Here is a 19,369-nt window from a genome sequence, read left to right on the forward strand (position 1 = left end):
GCAGAGTGTGTTACAGCCCAAGTAAGTTTAAGTTTCAAGCCTGGGTGCCAATGGCAGCGCGCGATCAGGCAGCTGCAGCGCCTGTGGTGTTACTCAAAATGGTGAAATGACTCAGCCCGCTTACTACCCCACTGTGTTGGCACCCGTGGCCCCTTGATAGCCTCTTACTTGCACCAGTGGGGCTAGAAGGGGACAGAGAGTCAAAGCAAAAGCCTGTAAATCTACCGCCCTGGTTATTTTCCATTCCTGTGACAGTGCCACTGCCTTCAGGGCCCAGGAGACCAGGGGTAACAAAGGGCAAGCAAGGGGTAGCAGCAGTTTACCCCCAGGCTTACCCCATTTGACGTCTAAGATGAAAACACATCTGCCTTTCATCTCATAGATATAGATTTAGGATTTCTTTTCCACGTACTGCTGCAAGAATGTATTTCATCTTGAAAACGACTATACATATTTACTACTTCCTTTGTATCCCTCCGGAGCAGGGGAATCTGCTGCAAAGCTGGTGACATCATTTGTGTCCGCAGTAGGAGAGGAACACCGTGTCCTTGCTGTGTGTGTGTGTGTGTGTGTGCTCAGGTTGTGAGAACTGCGGTTCAGTAAGGCCAAGGTAATATGAATTTCCAATGAAAGGAGTGTGCGGGAGGAATTCAAAGAGAAATGCTGCTAAATGACAAGCACCAGGAACACTAGACTTTGAGATCTGTCTCTGCTAAATGAATACTCAGTCAGAAAAACTTGTATTCGGCCATTACTGCCATAAAAGCACAATAATATTACATTATAAACATCACGTCATAAAATAACATATTAAGATTAGGAAAAAGTGGGAAGTAGGAACCGAATGGTAAGACATTTTACATTTGAATCTGAGGTAACAAGTAGGTAGCGGAGGGAAGAAGATTTTCACTCCTTCAAGTTATTAAATCATAGGGTACATTAGGCAAGGGCACGTATGTTGATTGAGGGCAATATATCGCAGTTTATGGGAGGATATCATCATATGGCACAGTTCATTAAAAATATAAATAAGCTAAAAAGCATGAATTAAAAAATAAGCATCAATTAATAACATTTAAGATCTAGGGAAACAATAATAGATAGGCAGCACCATTTCAAGTCACAACCCTAGCTTTTCACTAAACGTCTGCGTTTACACCACATTGCAAAAAGAAATGTTGTTATGGCAGCAACAAAAACCGGGTGTGTATCGTACTTTAATAGCCTAAGGGCCTCACTAAAATGTCTAATTACTAAATGCCTACAAAGTTGGAGGACCCATTTTGATCTTGCTGCCTTATATGCAGGGCAAAAAAAGATCACATGTGTCTCTGTTTCTTCCGTCTCGTTACACCCAGGACATAATAGTTTATTAGCTCCCAACCAATTGTTAGAAAATGCGTAAAGGGGAAGCGTCCCGTGTCGGAGTTGAAGAAACAGTTTCTTTGCTAGAAAAGGTTGAATGAGGTCTAGGGCTGGCTCCAATTTATAGAGTGATTTAACATCTAGAAACCTAGAGGTTAAACTGGATGCCTCTCTCGCCCTATTAATACACATAAGTCGGTGTTCTTTAATAGCAGAAGTTGAATACTAGCTATTTCGCCAGTCTCACTCTGTGCCCCTTGCATACCTTGCTCCTATTGGATACTGTTGCACATGCCCGTCTCCTGTTGGCTGATGCTGCCTTTACCAGTCCCTTCCCTTATTGAATTGTGATATTTTATTATTATTTTCTGTTTTATTTTGCACTGCTAGGTGTTTGAATGCTGTTTATAGCTGTGCTTGCCAGATATCCTTTATCAACCTTCGGTTCATCTCACTCTGTACTTAATTTGTCAAAATAATTATTATAATAATAATAAGATAACGTGCACAGACCTACAGTTTCTTCTAGGAGGCATCACTGCCATTTCCAATGCTGTGTTTGATGAATGCCAACCCTGTCAACCAGGGCACAAGTCCTAAAAAAAGAAAGGGGGAATAACCATGTTAGGCAGTATGCAAGTGAAAGCATGACGCGTGCCATCACAGTGCATGATATCACGATGCATCCCATGGCACATGACAGGAAGTGAAATACCAAGAAGTGGCATCAGATATTAAGACCTCACACATACATTTATCAGGTATATCATGAGTACATTTCATTATGAGATTTAACAAATTAGATTTTGCATCGGGGTTGTGCCCAAAAAGTGGAGCAATTCTGACGCAAAATCTGGGCCTCAACTAAAGCATTTATTTTTGTTAAACTCTGCCACAAACATATTGGCAACAAGGAGAAGCATGGCAGTAGATCTGTTCTGCTTAATTGGTTGCAAAGTCTGCATTTTAAAATATTTGATTGTGTTAAGGCATCTGCTGCACAGGTGCCCAGTAAATCCTAGGGAATAGTAATAATAATGAAATAACTCTGGAGGTTGAGGCATATGTGGGAGAGAGCTGTGTTTTGTGAAGTCCCAGATTTGAAGCAAAGTAGTATAGAAGTTTAATGTGTCTCTCGCTAAGCACATCATGTAATATGCAGATGACAGATATTTATTTTATGTAGGTAGGTAAGTGGGTTACTGCTTTTAACACAGCGATCTTTTTGTTATCTGCATTCCATAAATTGTAATCCTTCTAATATAGCACAATGAGATATGGACATGTGACTCCTACACCTTGTAACCCCGTCTCATGTCAGTCATCTTGTATATTTATTTACACACTTACATGATTTATTGTCAGTGTATAATGTATAGGTTTTGTAAAGAACAGTGACACCCTACATAGCACTATAAAAGAAATAAAACAGTGCTTTTGAAATTGTTATTTGTGTAAATACTGGGACAGACCAAAACATCTGACATTATTATAGTGCATGCACTTACTTACATAAAGGGACTGAACAATGTCAAAAGCATGCCTTTCTTAAGTACCTGTGAAGAGACAAGCTGTGTGCCTTTGTTTCCCCTCCATTGCATTTACTTTTAAGTGTGAGGTTCCAGGCTGCCTCCAGTCAGCATATTCAAACAAAAGGAGGCCTGATGGCCCCTTAACTTCGCATTTATTGTTGACCCAGCAGGAGGTGGAAAAAATAAAGCCTCACCCCCTACACGTTGCTGCTGGGAATGGAAAGCAGGCAACGTACAGGCACTGCTGAACATGTCTCGTTGTCTGAAATTTACACCGGGACAAGTTCAACATACTTCTGTGGGGCTCAACCTCTTGTCAGGGTGGACGGCGTCCACCCCCTGAAAATAATGTAATGCCATGTACCTGCGTATACCCTCGACTTGTGCCCTGCTGTCAACTGTTGATTCTACCTCATGCCACTTTCTTCCACCACCCTACACTGCCTGTCTTTTGATCTCACTTTTGCAGGTTTGTTTTCATCCCTACCTTCTCCTCTTTTCCCTGTTTCCCTGTCTATCGCTTCTTCCTTTTTTTGTCCATTGTTCGCTTTTTTCTCTCTTGCACTCGATCAACATTTGACTAGGAAAACATTTGTGGTTCCCAAAAACGAGTATCTGTGCTCTCCACCTGCACAATTCAAGCAATGGCGTTATAAATGTCTGAAACATGTTGACTGCAGAACATACAGGGCCCTGCCCTTCACCGAGGCAAACTGTTTCGCGTGTAAAACACTGGGCAAAAAGATCAGTGATCCATATTTTTAGTTTGTGGTGCATGAACTATATATTATTTTTAATTTCTTTTTATTGAACATAGAACAGAGTGTACAGCACTAAGCATATCAGAGCAGTCATTGGCACATAAAGTTTCAAAATGACAGAGCATTGCAGTTGTTCCTCCCTTAACCTCACAGCCCTTTTAGGTTTAATCATCCAGTTCCTAATGGGCGGCCAGTCTTGGGGCAACACCACCTAGTATGGTAGATGCATATGTTTCTCCTGTAAGTGTTACATTTCCCCCAGATCTGCTCCCATTTCTTAGGGCATCCCATGCCTTCATTTACAACTTTTTTAGCCACCATGCACCAGTCCGTATCTTTCTTCCATTCTATTAGTGTTTGTGCTGTAGATGCCCCACATCTCAGGGCTACATTACGTTTAGCGATCACCGTTCCCATAGTTGCCCAGATTTGCTCATTGTGGCTAAGATCCGTTGCGTTCCATACATTGAGAAGGCACCAATTAGGCGAGGATTGCAAGTCCACCCCGCACACTTCTCACAGGCACTGTACTATAGCCTCCCAATAGGTTTTAGTCTCCAGGCATTTCCATAAAATATGGGAAAGAGATCCCTCTTACCCACACCCTCTGTGACACTTGGAGTCTAATCCTTTTCTGATCTATACTAAGGTGTTACAGGAAAGGTGGGATATATGGAGTATTCTAAGTTGAACTAATCTAAGTGTTGATGAGATAGACTCCTTCAGGGGTGCCAGGACCTCCACCCAGTCTTCGTCCTCCCCAAAGTCAGTGTGCCAGCGTTCTTGAAGTCTTCGGGTGTATGAATATTTAATTGTAATGAGTCCAGAATGCAAGGACAAACTTTATGCAAACCCTGGGCTCTATTGCACACAGGTTTATATTGTCTAGGAAGTAAGCACTGAGTATGATTTAGGAAAGTTGTGGAGGATTTGGATGTTTCAGCGAGGTTATTTGTTCCACCAAGCTAGCTAGAGAGATGAATGGGTCTCATGATGCTGAACACAATACATGGAGATGGGACAGCGAAGAGCATGGAATATGAATATTCTTTTGATTACAAGGAATATGAATTGACTGGGTGCAGGAGGATTATTTGCAATGCTTGCATGATATGTGAAGTAGGTGGGTGTCATGTGCGGACATAAGTCTTTTTCTTGGTCAACCATCTAAGAATGGTAGAGGGGAATGTAAAAACCTAGCTGCCGGGTAGGCCAAGCAGGGCATCTTTGAAAAGTGGTGAAATGTAGGTGTGGTTCAGCACAGAAAGTAGGGAGTGTAACAGAGCAGGCAAAATACACAATGGTGGTACCATATCAGGCCAGAGAGGCTTTTTATGCCACCGGGCATTTCCCCGGGGGTTGGAGAAGCCCAGGCCTGCTCCTTGTGCCTCTGTCACTTTCCCCAGATCCCTGAGGTGACTTGGAGCAGCACAGGGAAGCTTCTAGAGAAACAAGCATTGAAAATGCAATAGGTCTCGCAATAGAAGAGTTTTACATTTTTCGTTTTGCAAATGGATGAGTGGCGTTGCGTGGATGAGTGGCGTTGCGTGGATGAGTGGCGTTGCGTGGATGAGTGGCGTTGCGTGGATGAGTGGCGTTGCGTGTGTGAGTGGCGTTGCGTGGATGAGTGGCGTTGCGTGTGTGAGTGGCGTTGCGTGGGTGAGTAGCGTTGCGTGGGTGAGTGGCGTTGCGTGGTTGAGTGGCGTTGGTTTTGAAAATAGCAAAATTAATAGCTTTGTCAGTTACAATGTCAATAGTTTTAACTTTCGCAAATGTGACACCTATATCATTTGTAATGCAATGTGTGTTGTATTTACGTGACTTAGATGTATTGATATTACAAATAACAATGGCTTTTAATTTTGTAAATAATAAATACTGAAATAAAATGTATTGTAATTTATAATGGCAATAGCTTAAACGTTTGTAAATAACTTTTGTGAAGATTATGTTCAGTGTATTTTATTGTGACGAAAATTCAAGAACATTGCATTTGCACCTACACACACACACACACACACACATATAGATGTGGTGGTGGTGGATCTAGGGGATATGGTGGTGGTGGATGTGGTGGTGGATGTGGTGGTGGATGTGGTGGTGGTGATGGTGGATGTGGTGGTGATGGTGGTGGATGTGGGGGTGGATGTGGTGGTGGTGGTGGATGTGGTGGTGGATGTGGTGGTGGTGGTGGATGTGGTGAAAGTGGTGGTGGATGTGGTGGTGGAAGTGATGGTGGGTGTGGTGGATGTGGTGGTGGATGCGGTGGTGGATGAGGTGGTGGATGTGGGGGTGGTGGTGGATGTGGTGGTGGTGGATGCGGTGGTGGTGGTGGATGCGGTGGTGGTGGTGGATGCGGTGGTGGTGGTGGATGTGGTGGTGGTGGATGCGGTGGTGGTGGTGCATGCGGTGGTGGTGGAAGTGGTGGTGGATGTGTTGGATGTGGTGGTGGATGTGGTGGTGGTGGATGTGGTGGTGGTGGATGCGGTGGATGTGGGTGTGGTGGATGTGGTGGTGGATGCGGTGGTGGTGCCTTTTTTTTTTAATGTGCTAAAGTAAGTTATTAATGCAATTTCGGATTAGGGGGGCATGACGACAGTGCATCTTTGCTTTGCACTTGGACATGCTGCAAAACATACTGTGTTGTATTCTTCTGTGAAATCCCCATGACATTTGGCAGTTAAAAGAATGTATTGAAAGAAATGTTCATCTAAATAAGATAATTAGTGTGCACGACATAATTCTGTAGAACTACAGATTCAGTTTAGGTATGCAGCCCTGCGTTACAGAATCATTTAGAACTGAAATGCAAGAAAGTTGCAGTTTGGCTTTGAAACGGATCAGAGAGGTGTCTGCGTGATAAATGATGATGCATAGGAATGGACAGAATGGAAACGTGTTTCGAAGGACGTGCTCGGGGTGTGCATACTGGAAGCAGGGTGATGGATTCGAGGCTATGAGCGAGGGTGATGCCGAGCTCACCTCAAGGAGAGGGGGAGGGGCCAGGGCAGAAAGTAGGGAGGGGAGGTGTAAGTCGGCAAAGTCACACGGATCGAACAAACGATGAGTAAGGGAAGAATTGTTAAATAGGTTTAAAATGGAACAGGAAAAAAGAAACAAACTAGGGAAGGAAAGAAACGGAATCTGAAAGGAAAGAGAAAAAGAATAAAGGAAAGAGCAGAGGGAAAATACAAGACGGAGGGAAGGCAGAGAAGGGGAGGGGGGAGGAGAAATGCGACACGGCGGGCAGGGGAGGGGGCGGAGCGGGTTTCGGATTAGGGGGGCATGACGACAGTGCATCTTTGCTTTGCACTTGGACATGCTGCAAAACATACTGTGTTGTATTCTTCTGTGAAATCCCCATGACATTTGGCAGTTAAAAGAATGTATTAAAAGAAATGTTCATCTAAATAAGATAATTAGTGTGCACGACATAATTCTGTAGAACTACAGATTCAGTTTAGGTATGCAGCCCTGCGTTACAAAATCATTTAGAACTGAAATGCAAGAAAGTTGCAGTTTGGCTTTGAAACGGATCAGAGAGGTGTCTGCGTGATAAATGAATGATGCATAGGAATGGACAGAATGGAAATGTGTTTCGAAGGACGTGCTCGGGGTGTGCATACTGGAAGCAGGGCGATGGATTCGAGGCTATGAGCGAGGGTGATGCAGAGCTCACCTCAAGGAGAGGGGGAGGGGCCAGGGCAGAAAGTAGGGAGGGGAGGTGTAAGTCGGCAAAGTCACACGGATCGAACAAACGATGAGTAAGGGAAGAATTGTTAAATAGGTTTAAAATGGAACAGGAAAAAAGAAACAAACTAGGGAAGGAAAGAAACGGAATCTGAAAGGAAAGAGAAAAAGAATAAAGGAAAGAGCAGAGGGAAAATACAAGACGGAGGGAAGGCAGAGAAGGGGAGGGAGGAGGAGAAATGCGACACGGCAGGCAGGGGAGGGGGCGGAGCGGGGAGAGCGGCCTTTGAAGTGCACTTTACACGGCCGGCCGGCAGTGAAACTGAAAGCACGGCCGGCCGGCCGTGAAAGCCTTTGATGATGCAGCAGGGGGAACAGACGGCGAGAGGGTGTGAAAGCAGCAGGGGCAGGCAGGCGGCTGGGGGCATGTGCACGCGCTTTTAAGCGCATGCGCATTTAGCTTAAAAGTCACGAGCACTGCAAGGAATCGCCACGATTCCTTGCAAGTTAGGTAAAGAGTGGTTAAGCCCCCATACTCTCGCAAGCTCGATGCGCATGCGCATCGACAGGCGAGACCTAAAAAACAAGAGCTAGATGAAGAAAGAAGGTAGAGAGAAGGCGATCAAGAGGGAGGCGAGAGAGAAGGAGAGAGTGCGAGGAGACGAAAGAATTAGGGTTCGTTTGAGCATTTTTTGCCTGGGCTGTTTTTGGTACCCGAGCCCGACCCTGTATAAGCAGCAGGGCATATGTGGACGTTATGCAGCACTGACGTGCAGACCAGATGTGGAATATACCGAAGTGTGCAAACCAGAAGACATCACACTACAACCGCCCTATCACATTCTTCCTGGGATACACGTGGCTTTTCCTCTATTGTTTTAAGTGTCACAGGTGTTCAAGGCACACTATTGCTTCTGTTATCTGTTCTAGTGGAAATCCCAATACACCTTCGTCATACATTTTTTAGATGAAGCTAATTCCGCTAATGAGTTTAAAACTATTAAAAGTGTTATGAGCAATAAGTGCCTTTTTTTGTATTGGTATTGGCGCTGCGCTGACTCATGGGTTTGGGGTCTGCCCAGAACCCATTCCTGAATGGATGGCTTTTGTCAGTATTCCAGTCTATCTTTATTGATCACATTTCAGTGTTTTGGCACTGGCAGCATACTCCCCCGAGGACTTTTACAGTTTAAAATCAATAAAAACGTTTCACCGGCGATTCCCTAGTTACATTCTCTGGCAGAACTTTTGTATTTACTTTGTTTAAGGTCGAATCCCGATCTAGAAAAACATATAATATTGTCTCCATTTAATTACTCGTATAGCGATCTCTCTTAATTTACCCACATAGCGCTCCTGTTTGCTGCTCAAAGGTCGCTGGGGTAACAGAAGTAGAACCCCAGTAAGTACAAGTAAACACAATTATTAGGGCCCTATTTACTTTCTGTTTCTGCTGGCTACTCCCTGCCCCCTAAGGCGAGGAGTAGCAAAAGCAGTTCAAAAAGAGTAAAAGGGGCAAGCCAGGGGATAACACAAGCCTCTCCTTCTTCATGAGCATATCAAACAACGCCATAGTTATTGGCAAATGAAAAAACGCTCCTCCTATAAAAACTACCAAGTAGGTTATATGTGTGTGTGTGTGTGTGTGCATGTGTGTGTGATATTCACACACACACACACATATATATAAAGAAATGAAATGAAAGAGAGATATATAACGCATGATACAATCACCCAAAGGTGTCAAGGCGCTAGCTCTTCAGGTGAAAATATGCCGTAAGATCTTAGTTCAGAATCAGAGGTTGAAGAACCAAGTCTTTAACGCTTTCCTGAAAGCCACCAAGTGTGTTTCGTCTTTTAACCTCTGGGGAAGGGAGTTCCAGAGATTGGTCGTACTGACCAGAAAGCTTCTACCATCCCAGGAGCTTATCCAGGGCCGGACTGGGAACCAAAACCGGCCCTGACAAAGTGCACGGCCGGCCCCCCTCAACCCCGCCGGGGGTTGGGTGTGCGACCGAGCTCTTTGTCAAGGCCGGTTTTCGTCCGATTTTGTTACAGGGCCGATTTTGCAGCTATGCTGCAAAAACGGCCCTGTAAGAAAAACGGCCCCCAGGGGCCCAAAACCGGCCCCCACCCGTGTGGCGCACGGGGGAATGCCCGGTGCCCGCTACGGCCAGTCTCGCCCTGAGCTTATCCTGAACCTGGGAATCACCAGATTGTGAGATTGAGCTGAGCGTAGATGGGGGGTAGGAGAGTATAGTTGAAAGCTCTGCTTGAAAAAGACTGGTCCTATGTCATGGGTTGCTTTAAATACTATGCAGAGCGCCTCAATACTTCTCTTCACTGGTAGCCAATGTAGCTCTAGGCAGATTTGTGCTTGGGAATGTCCAGCTAAATGCGCGCTGCGGCATTTTGTACAATCTGTAATTTGGTTAGACATTTAGTGCACAGGTTGATAAAAAGACCGTTGCAGTCATCGACTCTGGACAAAACCAGAGCACAGATCACCAGCTTATGTAAATTGACAGGTATGAATGGAAAAATCTTTCTAAGTAATTTTAGTGTATAGAAGGATACAGAGGTGACCTGGTTCACGTGGCCTTCGAATGAGAGCTTGGAGTCAAAAGTGACTCCTAGGTTTTTTACCTTATTTGTAGGAATGGGCAATGCACACAGCTCAGATGGCCAGAAAGCTGGGGACCGGAAGTTAGTGTTTCTGCCGAAGAGAAGGACTTCAGTTTTACTGGAATTTTGTGTAATATGTACGTGTGTGTGGTTATTTAAATATCACTCATCGCAGCGAGAACACTGAAGGGAAAGGAAGTAGTGTAGTAGCAAACAAGAGCCACAGAACGAAGTCAGAGGTTATGGAGCATCGCTTGACCTCTACATGCCAGGAAGAAGCAATTGTGGCTCGCGTAAAAGCCTTATCGGTGACACCTTACTGGGTTTGAAGGGGGGAATGTTGAGTGGGAAGAACCTTGGAGTAACGGAGAGCCAATCCAAGCAAAGCAAATGAGTGGATGAGGTTGTAGATGCCATTGGAGAGGGGGTCATGCTCTGTTGATACCACAGTCCGGAGAAGAGCAGAAGACAAGCTAGACACTTAAGTAGGAAGGAAAGGACCACTTTGGATTACCTGGGCATAGGCAGAGACCGTTAAAGAGCTACACAGAAAACAACAAGGTATGTCTGTAAACTGAACCTGCATTTAATCTCACGACTTGATTATAAATTGCAAAGTATGGGAGAGCAAAAGTAGGCTGATCAGAACCAGACAACCAGAGCTTAAGGGAGGGCCTGGGCTAAGGTTGAGAGTCAGTCAGAGACCAACAGGAGTCTGCCTAGCAGCTTTTAGGAGGAAACTTTCATGGTGAGCTAATATGACAGGGAATGCATAGGTGGGACTTGTGTTGCCCCGTCATTGCTGCCAGTCGCGCCCAAAAGGCTTGGTGGTTGGCTACCCAAACCAAAATACCAAAGGAAGGGCACTGTGATGGAATGAAACAGGCGAATAATTACCTTTAAATATATTGGCTGTTTCTTAGGCTACGTAGAGCTTAGTTGTTGTCTATGATACTAAAGTTACAAGACTGTTGTGAATGTAAAAATAAAATAGACGTGTTTGGAAATGTAAGCGCCCTGATGACTCGTTTTCTGTCTACCTTTATTGCAGAAATACAGCAATGACTGGTGGATAGGAAGGTTGGTTAAAGAAGGCTGTGAGATCGGTTTCATTCCAAGTCCCCTCCGACTGGAGAACATCCGCATTCAGCAGGAGCAGAAAAGAGGACGATTCCACGGAGGGTAAGGTTATAGTTATTTATTGTCGTACCTTTAGGGATTTCTTGTAAAAATCTGTATTCTTCAAACCACAAACATCAATGTTATGGGTACAAGTTAACAATTCTGTTTCTTGTGCCCAACTTCCTGCATTTGATGGCTTCCTTCCACCTGCACATGTTAAACTTCCTATCACTAATGTGTTTTTGAAGTTGTGCAGGAGAACTTCAAGTAATAATTCTTTGAATTAACTTATTAAATCTTGATATTTCTTCTGACTTGAAATTAGGATGAACCAACGAGTCGCTGAAAGGGACATAGAACCTACTCTTGTCCTTATGTGATCTTCTTTACTTGGACCACATGTAGTCTTGAAGATGTTTCTTTAGATGCTTATCATAGCTACAGAACTGCATCTACAAAATGGCGTCATGTGCATTATGAATGGGTTGATTTGTATATTACAAAACATGTCAAATTGGTACCCACTGTATCAATGTGCTATTGATGCACCATCCATCATCTCAAAGTCAAGGAAGCAACTTCCAACTAGCAAAATTACGACGTCATTCAATGACATACGTTCCTTTCTTTTTGGCGCAGCCATCATTAATGTGTATGTTAAGGGTCAAATGTCTAAGATATATCTTCGAAAGTTGAATTCGTTTTTAAAGGGGCGTGGCTGTGAACAACCGTTCCTCCTCCCTCTAAATCTAGAAACGATTGTTACAGTATCAGGCAGCCTAAAGTCATATCTAAACCATATATATATATATATATGGAATGATGAATGACAGCTTAAAAAGCAAATTAAACCCTTTTAGTTTGTGTACCACAATGATTATTTTTCACTAGCCATGTATTGTGTTTCCAGCTTTCTGGATACATCTCTAATGGAACTTCTAGTGCAAGCTTCTTTGTCATAGATGTTGTTAAGTGCGAGCACATAAATGATATAGTGACATAATAACTTTTCAACAGTTTTACATTCATTTCCTTAAAATTGTGATGTTTGTCTTCCTGGTATTTTTCTTCAGTCTCTTAAAATTGCTTCATAGGCTTCAATCTCTACAATGGAACTTTAAGCCGGTAATCAATAAATGTGGGAGAAGTAAACAATGTCAGTAGAATGCCCTTCCATATTACTGATGGAGAGTATTTTTCAAGAAGAGGTCCACTATGCCTGGGTAGAGAATTCCCTTCCACTTTCTTTAGTTTCTGCTGATTCTGTCTTCCCTACTGGCACCTCCTACATCAGAGGGGAGATGCCTTATTTTCCTCCTACTGTTTTTCTCTATGCTTGTGATGGGGTTGGAAACTCAATACAGACAATCGCTTACTTATTTCCATTGTATTGGCCTTCCACAAACAGATGGGATATATGTATATATGTATATATATATATGTGTTGACAGATATGATTTTGGGCCCAATCTTGCCTAATACACCCAATATAACTTTTAGGAGGGCACCTTCAATGCGAGATGTATTAGATAGACCTACACCTGAGATCACTCCTAAAAAAACTTGGCTGAGCAAAACAGGATTTTTCAAATGTACTTCTTGTCGTGCTTGTACTTTTGCAAAAAATAGTACTCATTACACGACAGCTTTTAGCGATGTTCCTATCCCTATTCGAGAATATTTAACCTGCAGATCTGAATTTGTAGTTTATAAACTAAAATGCACATGCAATCTCGAATATATAGGGAGTACGAAATTGCCTGTGCACAAGCGCATCCTACAGCATATAAGAGCAATTGTCAATAGTGATAATAACTACCCTGTGGCAAGGCATTTTCGTGCTGTACATAACAAATTATTGAAAGATCTTGAATACACTGTCCTATGCTCAGTGCCCCAGCCCGGACGGGGTGGGGATCGGGAGAAATTGCTCAGACAAAAAGAGTCACATCTTATACTAGCGTTAGACACTAAGGCACCTAACGGTTTAAATTTAACTGAGGATCTGAATAATTTCTTAAGAGAGTTAACTGTACATAATATCTCTTTTTGGTTACATTCATATCACTACATTGATATTTGCATATTCTACTATTATGAAATATAGTTGTCATCGGATGATGACTAGTTGATTAAAGTTTTATACACAAGATTTGATGATTTAAATAATGTATATAACACATATGAACTGTAATGGGCTATTGAATCTGCTTAATCAGTTGTAATTTGTATATACTTTTTTAGTGGGTTTAAACCATGAAGCTATTTTGTTCACATTTCCTGCACTTTTTTATGCACTTTTTTGACAGCATAGAAATCTTAACATGAATGAAAAATATCATCTATGTTTATACATACCAGATAAAGTTTGATCAAAGATACATAAGAAATTTGTTACAATATAACAAGAACTGTATGAATTTACTTTATATTTTCTGATTTTTGACACTTGTCAATTATTTAAGAACCAAGATTCTATTAGAGCACTATGCCTTAAGTTCTTATCTGAAATCCTTTTAAGCAAAAAGTTAACGCTAAAGAGTATATTTCACATGAATATTGTTCACGTTCTGTTGCTATTTCCAGGATTATATATTTTTTTCTTCCTGGTTCTAAATCGAAAACATCAACGATATTTATAATGACAAATATACATATTTTGTGTCTGATATCTACTAAGATTATCATAATAATGCATCTTAATGGTATGAAATGATCAATAGAACAGATATTTATTTTTTTGTCTGTCATTTGTTTTTATCATTTGCACGTCGAGGACGTGCACTGCACCAATTAGTCCCACCACTATGTTTAGTATATATTTGCACACCGCTCTGAGCGTTTCATGTGATCAAGCTCCCTTGAGGAGTGAAACGCGTCGTGGGTGAACACTGGTCCTATGATTTGATGGAATAAAATCTTGAAACTCTGCCATCCATTTGTGGATTTTTACTTTTTTCGTGAACCACTACAAGTTTGCTAAATTGGAGTCGTTTGGGAGGTCTGCACCTGGTCGTGTTTACGCTGAGTAGTGGCGAAACAGGAACATTATTTTCATATATATATATATATATATATATGCATGTTTGTGTATTTTTTGTTTTTGTTTTTTGGGGGGGTTTCACTGAAAAAATAAAGGATACTGTGACGTTATAGATAGGTTAACATTTCACTCATATAAAACCAGAGAAATTCATCAGCTATAGTTACCTGAGCTAACTATAACTTATGCCTCTGCAATACCCTTCTTATGAACACACATATTATATCACTCATGACATGGTCAGTGACACCACTCAAGACATCACTGATGACATCATCAAGTGAGTGTTAGTGTTTTCTAAGAGTTTATGAGTGTTAAACATATATACTAGCCTACTACAAATGTTAGATTAGTATGCTAGTTGTACTACTAATGAGTGATACTATTTCTAACAGGTGTGATCTGAAGGGGCTGTGTAACTGTCTATATCAGTGTGTGAGTGGGTGTCTGAATGGCTGTATGGGTGTGTGAGTGGGTATGTGAGTGGCTGTATGGTTGAGTGAGTGGCTGTGTGAGTGAGTGACTGTATAGGTGAGTCAGTGGGTGTCTGGATGACTGAGTTGGTGACTGGTGTGTAAGTGGGTGTTTGGTTAAGTGAGTTGGTCTGTGAGTGGCTGTATTGGAGAGTGAGTATCTGTGTGACTGGCTGTATGTATGAGTAAGAGTTTATGGGAGTGTTTGGATGGCTGTGTGGATGGATATGTGAATGGTTGTGTGAGTGAGTGTGTGAGTGCCTTTATGGTTGAGTGGCTGTGTTGAGAGACTGGGGGAAGTTAGTGGGTGTGTGAGTGACTGTATAGGTGAATAAGCCTGTGTGTAAGTAGCTGTATGGGTGAGTGTGTGGCTCGGTGAGAGGCTGTATGGGTGAGTGACTGATTTATTTATGTAATTTATACAGCGCGAACAAATGCCCGTAGGCATCATGACTGATTGCATGAGTGGCTGTATGGGTGAGTGAATGGTTGTATGAGTGGCTGTATGAGTGAGTGAGTGGGTATGTGAGTGGCTCTATGGAGGAGTGGATGGTTCTGTAAGTAATTGTATGGGTCTGTTAATGGGTATGTGAGTGGATGTGTGGGTGTTTGAGTGGGTGTTTGAGAGGTTCTATAGGTGTGTGAGTGGCTGTGTGATGTGATGATGTCATCAGTGATGTCATTTGAGATGCCATGAGTGATGTCATTGATCATGTCATGAGTGATGTAAAATGTGAGGTAATAAGCAGTGCATTGGGGGGGGCATATGTTATAGTTAGTTCAGGTAACGATCACTGCTGAATTTCTCTGGTTTTGTATGAGTAAAATGTGAGCCTAACAATAACGTCCCTGTAACCTTTGTTTTTTCAGTGAATTTTAAAAATTCTATTTCCTAAATATAACATCTTTGTCACATTTGGTTTTTCAGTGAATTTCTAAGGTTTTTTAAAGTTTGGTTTCCTACACGTTACATCCCTGTAACCTTTGTTTTTATAAATTAATTTTTATGTTTTTATCCAGTTTCCTAACTATAGCTTTCCTGTAACCTTTGGTGTTTTCAGTGAATTTTTAAGTTTTTTAATTCTATTTCCTAACTATAACGACCCTGTAACCTTTTTTTTTCAGTGAATTGCGAAGGTTTTTTTTATTCTATTACCTAAGTATAACATCCCTATAACGTTTGATTTTTGAAGAGTTTTTTGAAGTTTTACTACCTAACTATAACCTGTTACATTTGAGCATGGGTGTGTGAGTGGCTGTATGGGCAGCTCAGTGAATTTGTGAGTGACTGTATGAGTAAGTGGGTGCATGACTGTCTGAATGGGTATGTGAGTGGAAGCATAATTTTTCGAGTGGGTTTGTGAGTCTCTGAGTGGGTTTGTGAAAGGTTGCATGGGTCTCTGGGTCTGTGAGTGGGTGCATGAGTGTCTGAGTGGGTCAGTGAGTGGGTGCATGAATCTATGAGTGGGGGTATGAGTCTCTGAGTGGGTCTGTGAGTTGATGCATGAGTGTCTGAGTGGGTTTGTCAGTGGGTGTGTGAGTTTCCGAGTGGGTCTGTGAGAGGGTGCATGAGTCTCTGAGTGGGTCTGTGAGTGGGTGCGTGAGTGTCTGAGTAGACCTGTGATTTGGTGTGTGAGTCTCTCAGTGGGTTTGTGAGTGGATGTGTGAGTACTCACCTGAGCTCCAGGCATAGCCAATCTGTACATGGGCAATTTTGAAATGCAGTTCATTCATAATGAAATTGCACCTTTCTTTGAAAGTATACGATCTTTGTATCTTTTTATTGGTGAGATCTTCTTTGTGTGGCATGGTGAAGGGAATGATCTAGACCAGTTTTTAGAGTGGATCAATCTCTGTGATGAGTGGAATTCATGGATATTTGGATTGAGCATGAGAATCAACATCTTTCCGTGTCTCTTTATACCAAACCAACTGCGAAAAACACTCTACTTCATTACAGTAGCTTCCACCCACGCTGTCAAAAGGATGGAATCCCATTTAGCCAATTCTTGCGCCTCCGCTGAAACTGCACTGACATCATTGAATTTGTCAGGCATGCTGAGACACTCAAACAGAAATTCCTCTCGCGAGGATACCCTAGGAGACTTATCTGAGATACATTTAAAAGGGTCAAATATGATAACAGGGAAGCCATGTTCGAGCCCAAAGCTAACACCATGGAAGATAAATTGGTCTGTGTTACTCGGCATTCCAACCTGGATCAAAAAATCAGACAGGCAGTGTATTCACAATGGCATCTATTAAACGTCAGAGATGATGAACCCAAAGTATCCAAACCTACATTTGCCTTCAGAAGGTATAAGAACCTGAGAACCCTCTTAGTCAGAGCCAAACCTAAAACTGAGGATTCTTTTTGTCAAAAATCCATTAAAGGCATCAATCCCGTTAAGAGTAACCAAAGATGTGGCACATGCCTTGCATTTGATAATGCCATTACTATGGATCGGGAAACAGCCTCAATAACGAAGTCTTAACAACGACTGAACTGAACAACGAATCCAAAACAACGACCTTTATATGAACCTCGACATCATCGACCACGACTTACAAGAAGAACGAAACACTAAACAACGAATTAAATGAACCTCAGAATGACCTACTTACTGGCCAATAGGTGGCACTAATGTTATATATATATATATATATATATATATATATATATATATATATATATATATATATATATATATATATAACATTAGTGCCACCTATTGGCCTATATATATATATAACATTAGTGCCACCTATTGGCCTATATATATATATAACATTAGTGCCACCTATTGGCCAGTAAGTAGGTCATTCTGAGGTTCATTTAATTCGTTGTTTAGTGTTTCGTTCTTCTTGTAAGTCGTGGTTGATGATGTCGTGGTTCATATAAAGGTCGTTGTTTTGGATTCGTTGTTCGGGACCCAGACTTGAAAAGACGTATAAACAACTCATACCATTTAGTTTGTAATTCTAGACCTTGTATATTTATATTTATATATATATATATATATAAATATACAAGGTCTAGAATTACAAACTAAATGGTATGAGTTGTTTATACGTCTTTTCAAGTCTGGGTCCCGCTCCTGGCAGATGAGGAAGATGTTGATGGTTCTCAGGTAGGCCATCTAAATGAAATATGGAATAACTCACTATATTTTTTTATGACTTAACAATGAAAAGCCGCGTAAGCACCTACCTCTAAATGCCCTGGGAGTCTGAGAGAACTGGTAATGAGGATAGTCAGACCAGTGATTTGATAGCGTTTATACTTGTAGTCATGTGAATTGTCTCTGGTGAGCGTTTTTTGAGCAGGAGATTTCCACTTCGTTTTTTTAATGTTATTAAAATCATGCATACATTTTATTTACGTCTCCGTTTACGATGGGAGGCTCGGATTTCACGAGGTGTATGTTGAGAAAAAAAGAAAGAAAAAAATGCACTTTTTTTTCACTGTTTGGCAGTTACTATTTAAAACGCAAGCATTTCTAACTCTGACTGTCTGTGAGCAAGGGCGGATGCCCGAAACGCGTCAGATCGCTTGGTTCAGCTTTAAATAAAATCTGTGCTTTATACTTATTGGATCTGCGTAATTTCCTGGGTCGCTGTGGTCGCTGTGGTCGGAGCCTGGGGGATTGCACTTGCTGGATGTTAATTTCGGAAGGTGATTGCTTCCGTGGTGGATCCACTCTCCTGAAGTTGGCCGTCGTGTTCAATCATTCTAAAAAAGCCTTTCCGTTTGGGAAAATTCGTCAACGACAGCTCCTGTGTCTGCGGAGGTATCGGTTCAAAGTTGGAAAATATCGGCGGTGCTTTTTGCAAATTTGAAAAGACACGAAGGCGCCAAGAAACGCCCATCCGGGCGGAATCCAACGGAGAACGCTCGTACATTTTGGCAGCACGGTGGAGAGGAACAGTAAGCACTTGCACGTTACCCTGGGAGCAGGATTATCGAGCTCGGGTAATTCAGTGCCCTTAACATCTAGAAGCAATTTGAACCAGGCGCCATGTCAGAGGAGACCCTCCGTGGCAGGGAAGCGGCGGCGGCCGCTCTGTACTCCAACTTACCCAAGGTAACAACGGGTGTGGGAGGAATCAGCAATAAAACTGATCAAACTGGTAGCTCCAATACGATAGAAACCCAAATACGGGCTGCACTAAAGAGACTTGAAAAATGCATGTATTCAGAAATGTCCAAATGGTGGGAACACAAATCTTTGAGTATGTATTTGGAGGAAAATAGAGTTCCTAGAGGCTTACGTATTTTATTGGCACCAAGCTACGACAAGCCTAATCCCAACATGCTTAAGGAGTGGGGCCAAGCTAATTTGGAATCATCTGCTAAACTGATGAAAATTCTGGTCAAATATGCTGTAATAGATCGTGAACAGCTTATGCAAGAGATTTCTGAAATTAATGAGGAGCTGCTTAAATTCGAACCTCATGACCTAATAATCAAAGGCAGAAAAGAAATTGATGAACGCATAGCGAAGCAGGAAGAGAAAATCAAAGCCCGCAAGATTTATAAATTTGCGCGCGATAAGGAGGACTATGCACAGGGAAGAATATTTACTTTCGCGCGCAAATTTGATAATATGAAGCGCTCCAAATTTGCTCAACAAGCGCAGCTGGCTAAACAGGGCAAACCAGATGGACACGCATCGGCCTCCGGGCAAGCTCTGGGCCCCACAACATCAGCAACATATCAAATACATAGCGATAATGAATCACTGACAAGTGCCCCCA

General features: G+C 42.2%; 1 protein-coding gene across 1 annotated transcript in view; it reads left to right on the plus strand.

The window, feature by feature from the left end:
• CACNB4 (calcium voltage-gated channel auxiliary subunit beta 4) overlaps positions 1–19,369 on the plus strand; it is a 769,275-nt gene that overhangs the window by 348,213 nt on the left and 401,693 nt on the right. The window contains exon 4 of the mRNA XM_078681745.1: positions 11,025–11,155. Coding sequence (XP_078537871.1) covers positions 11,025–11,155 — 131 coding nt within the window. The remainder of the gene's footprint in view (positions 1–11,024; positions 11,156–19,369) is intronic.

The sequence above is a fragment of the Lissotriton helveticus genome, chromosome 3_1 (assembly GCF_964261635.1).
Source record: "Lissotriton helveticus chromosome 3_1, aLisHel1.1, whole genome shotgun sequence".
Taxonomy (NCBI): Eukaryota; Metazoa; Chordata; class Amphibia; order Caudata; family Salamandridae; genus Lissotriton; species Lissotriton helveticus.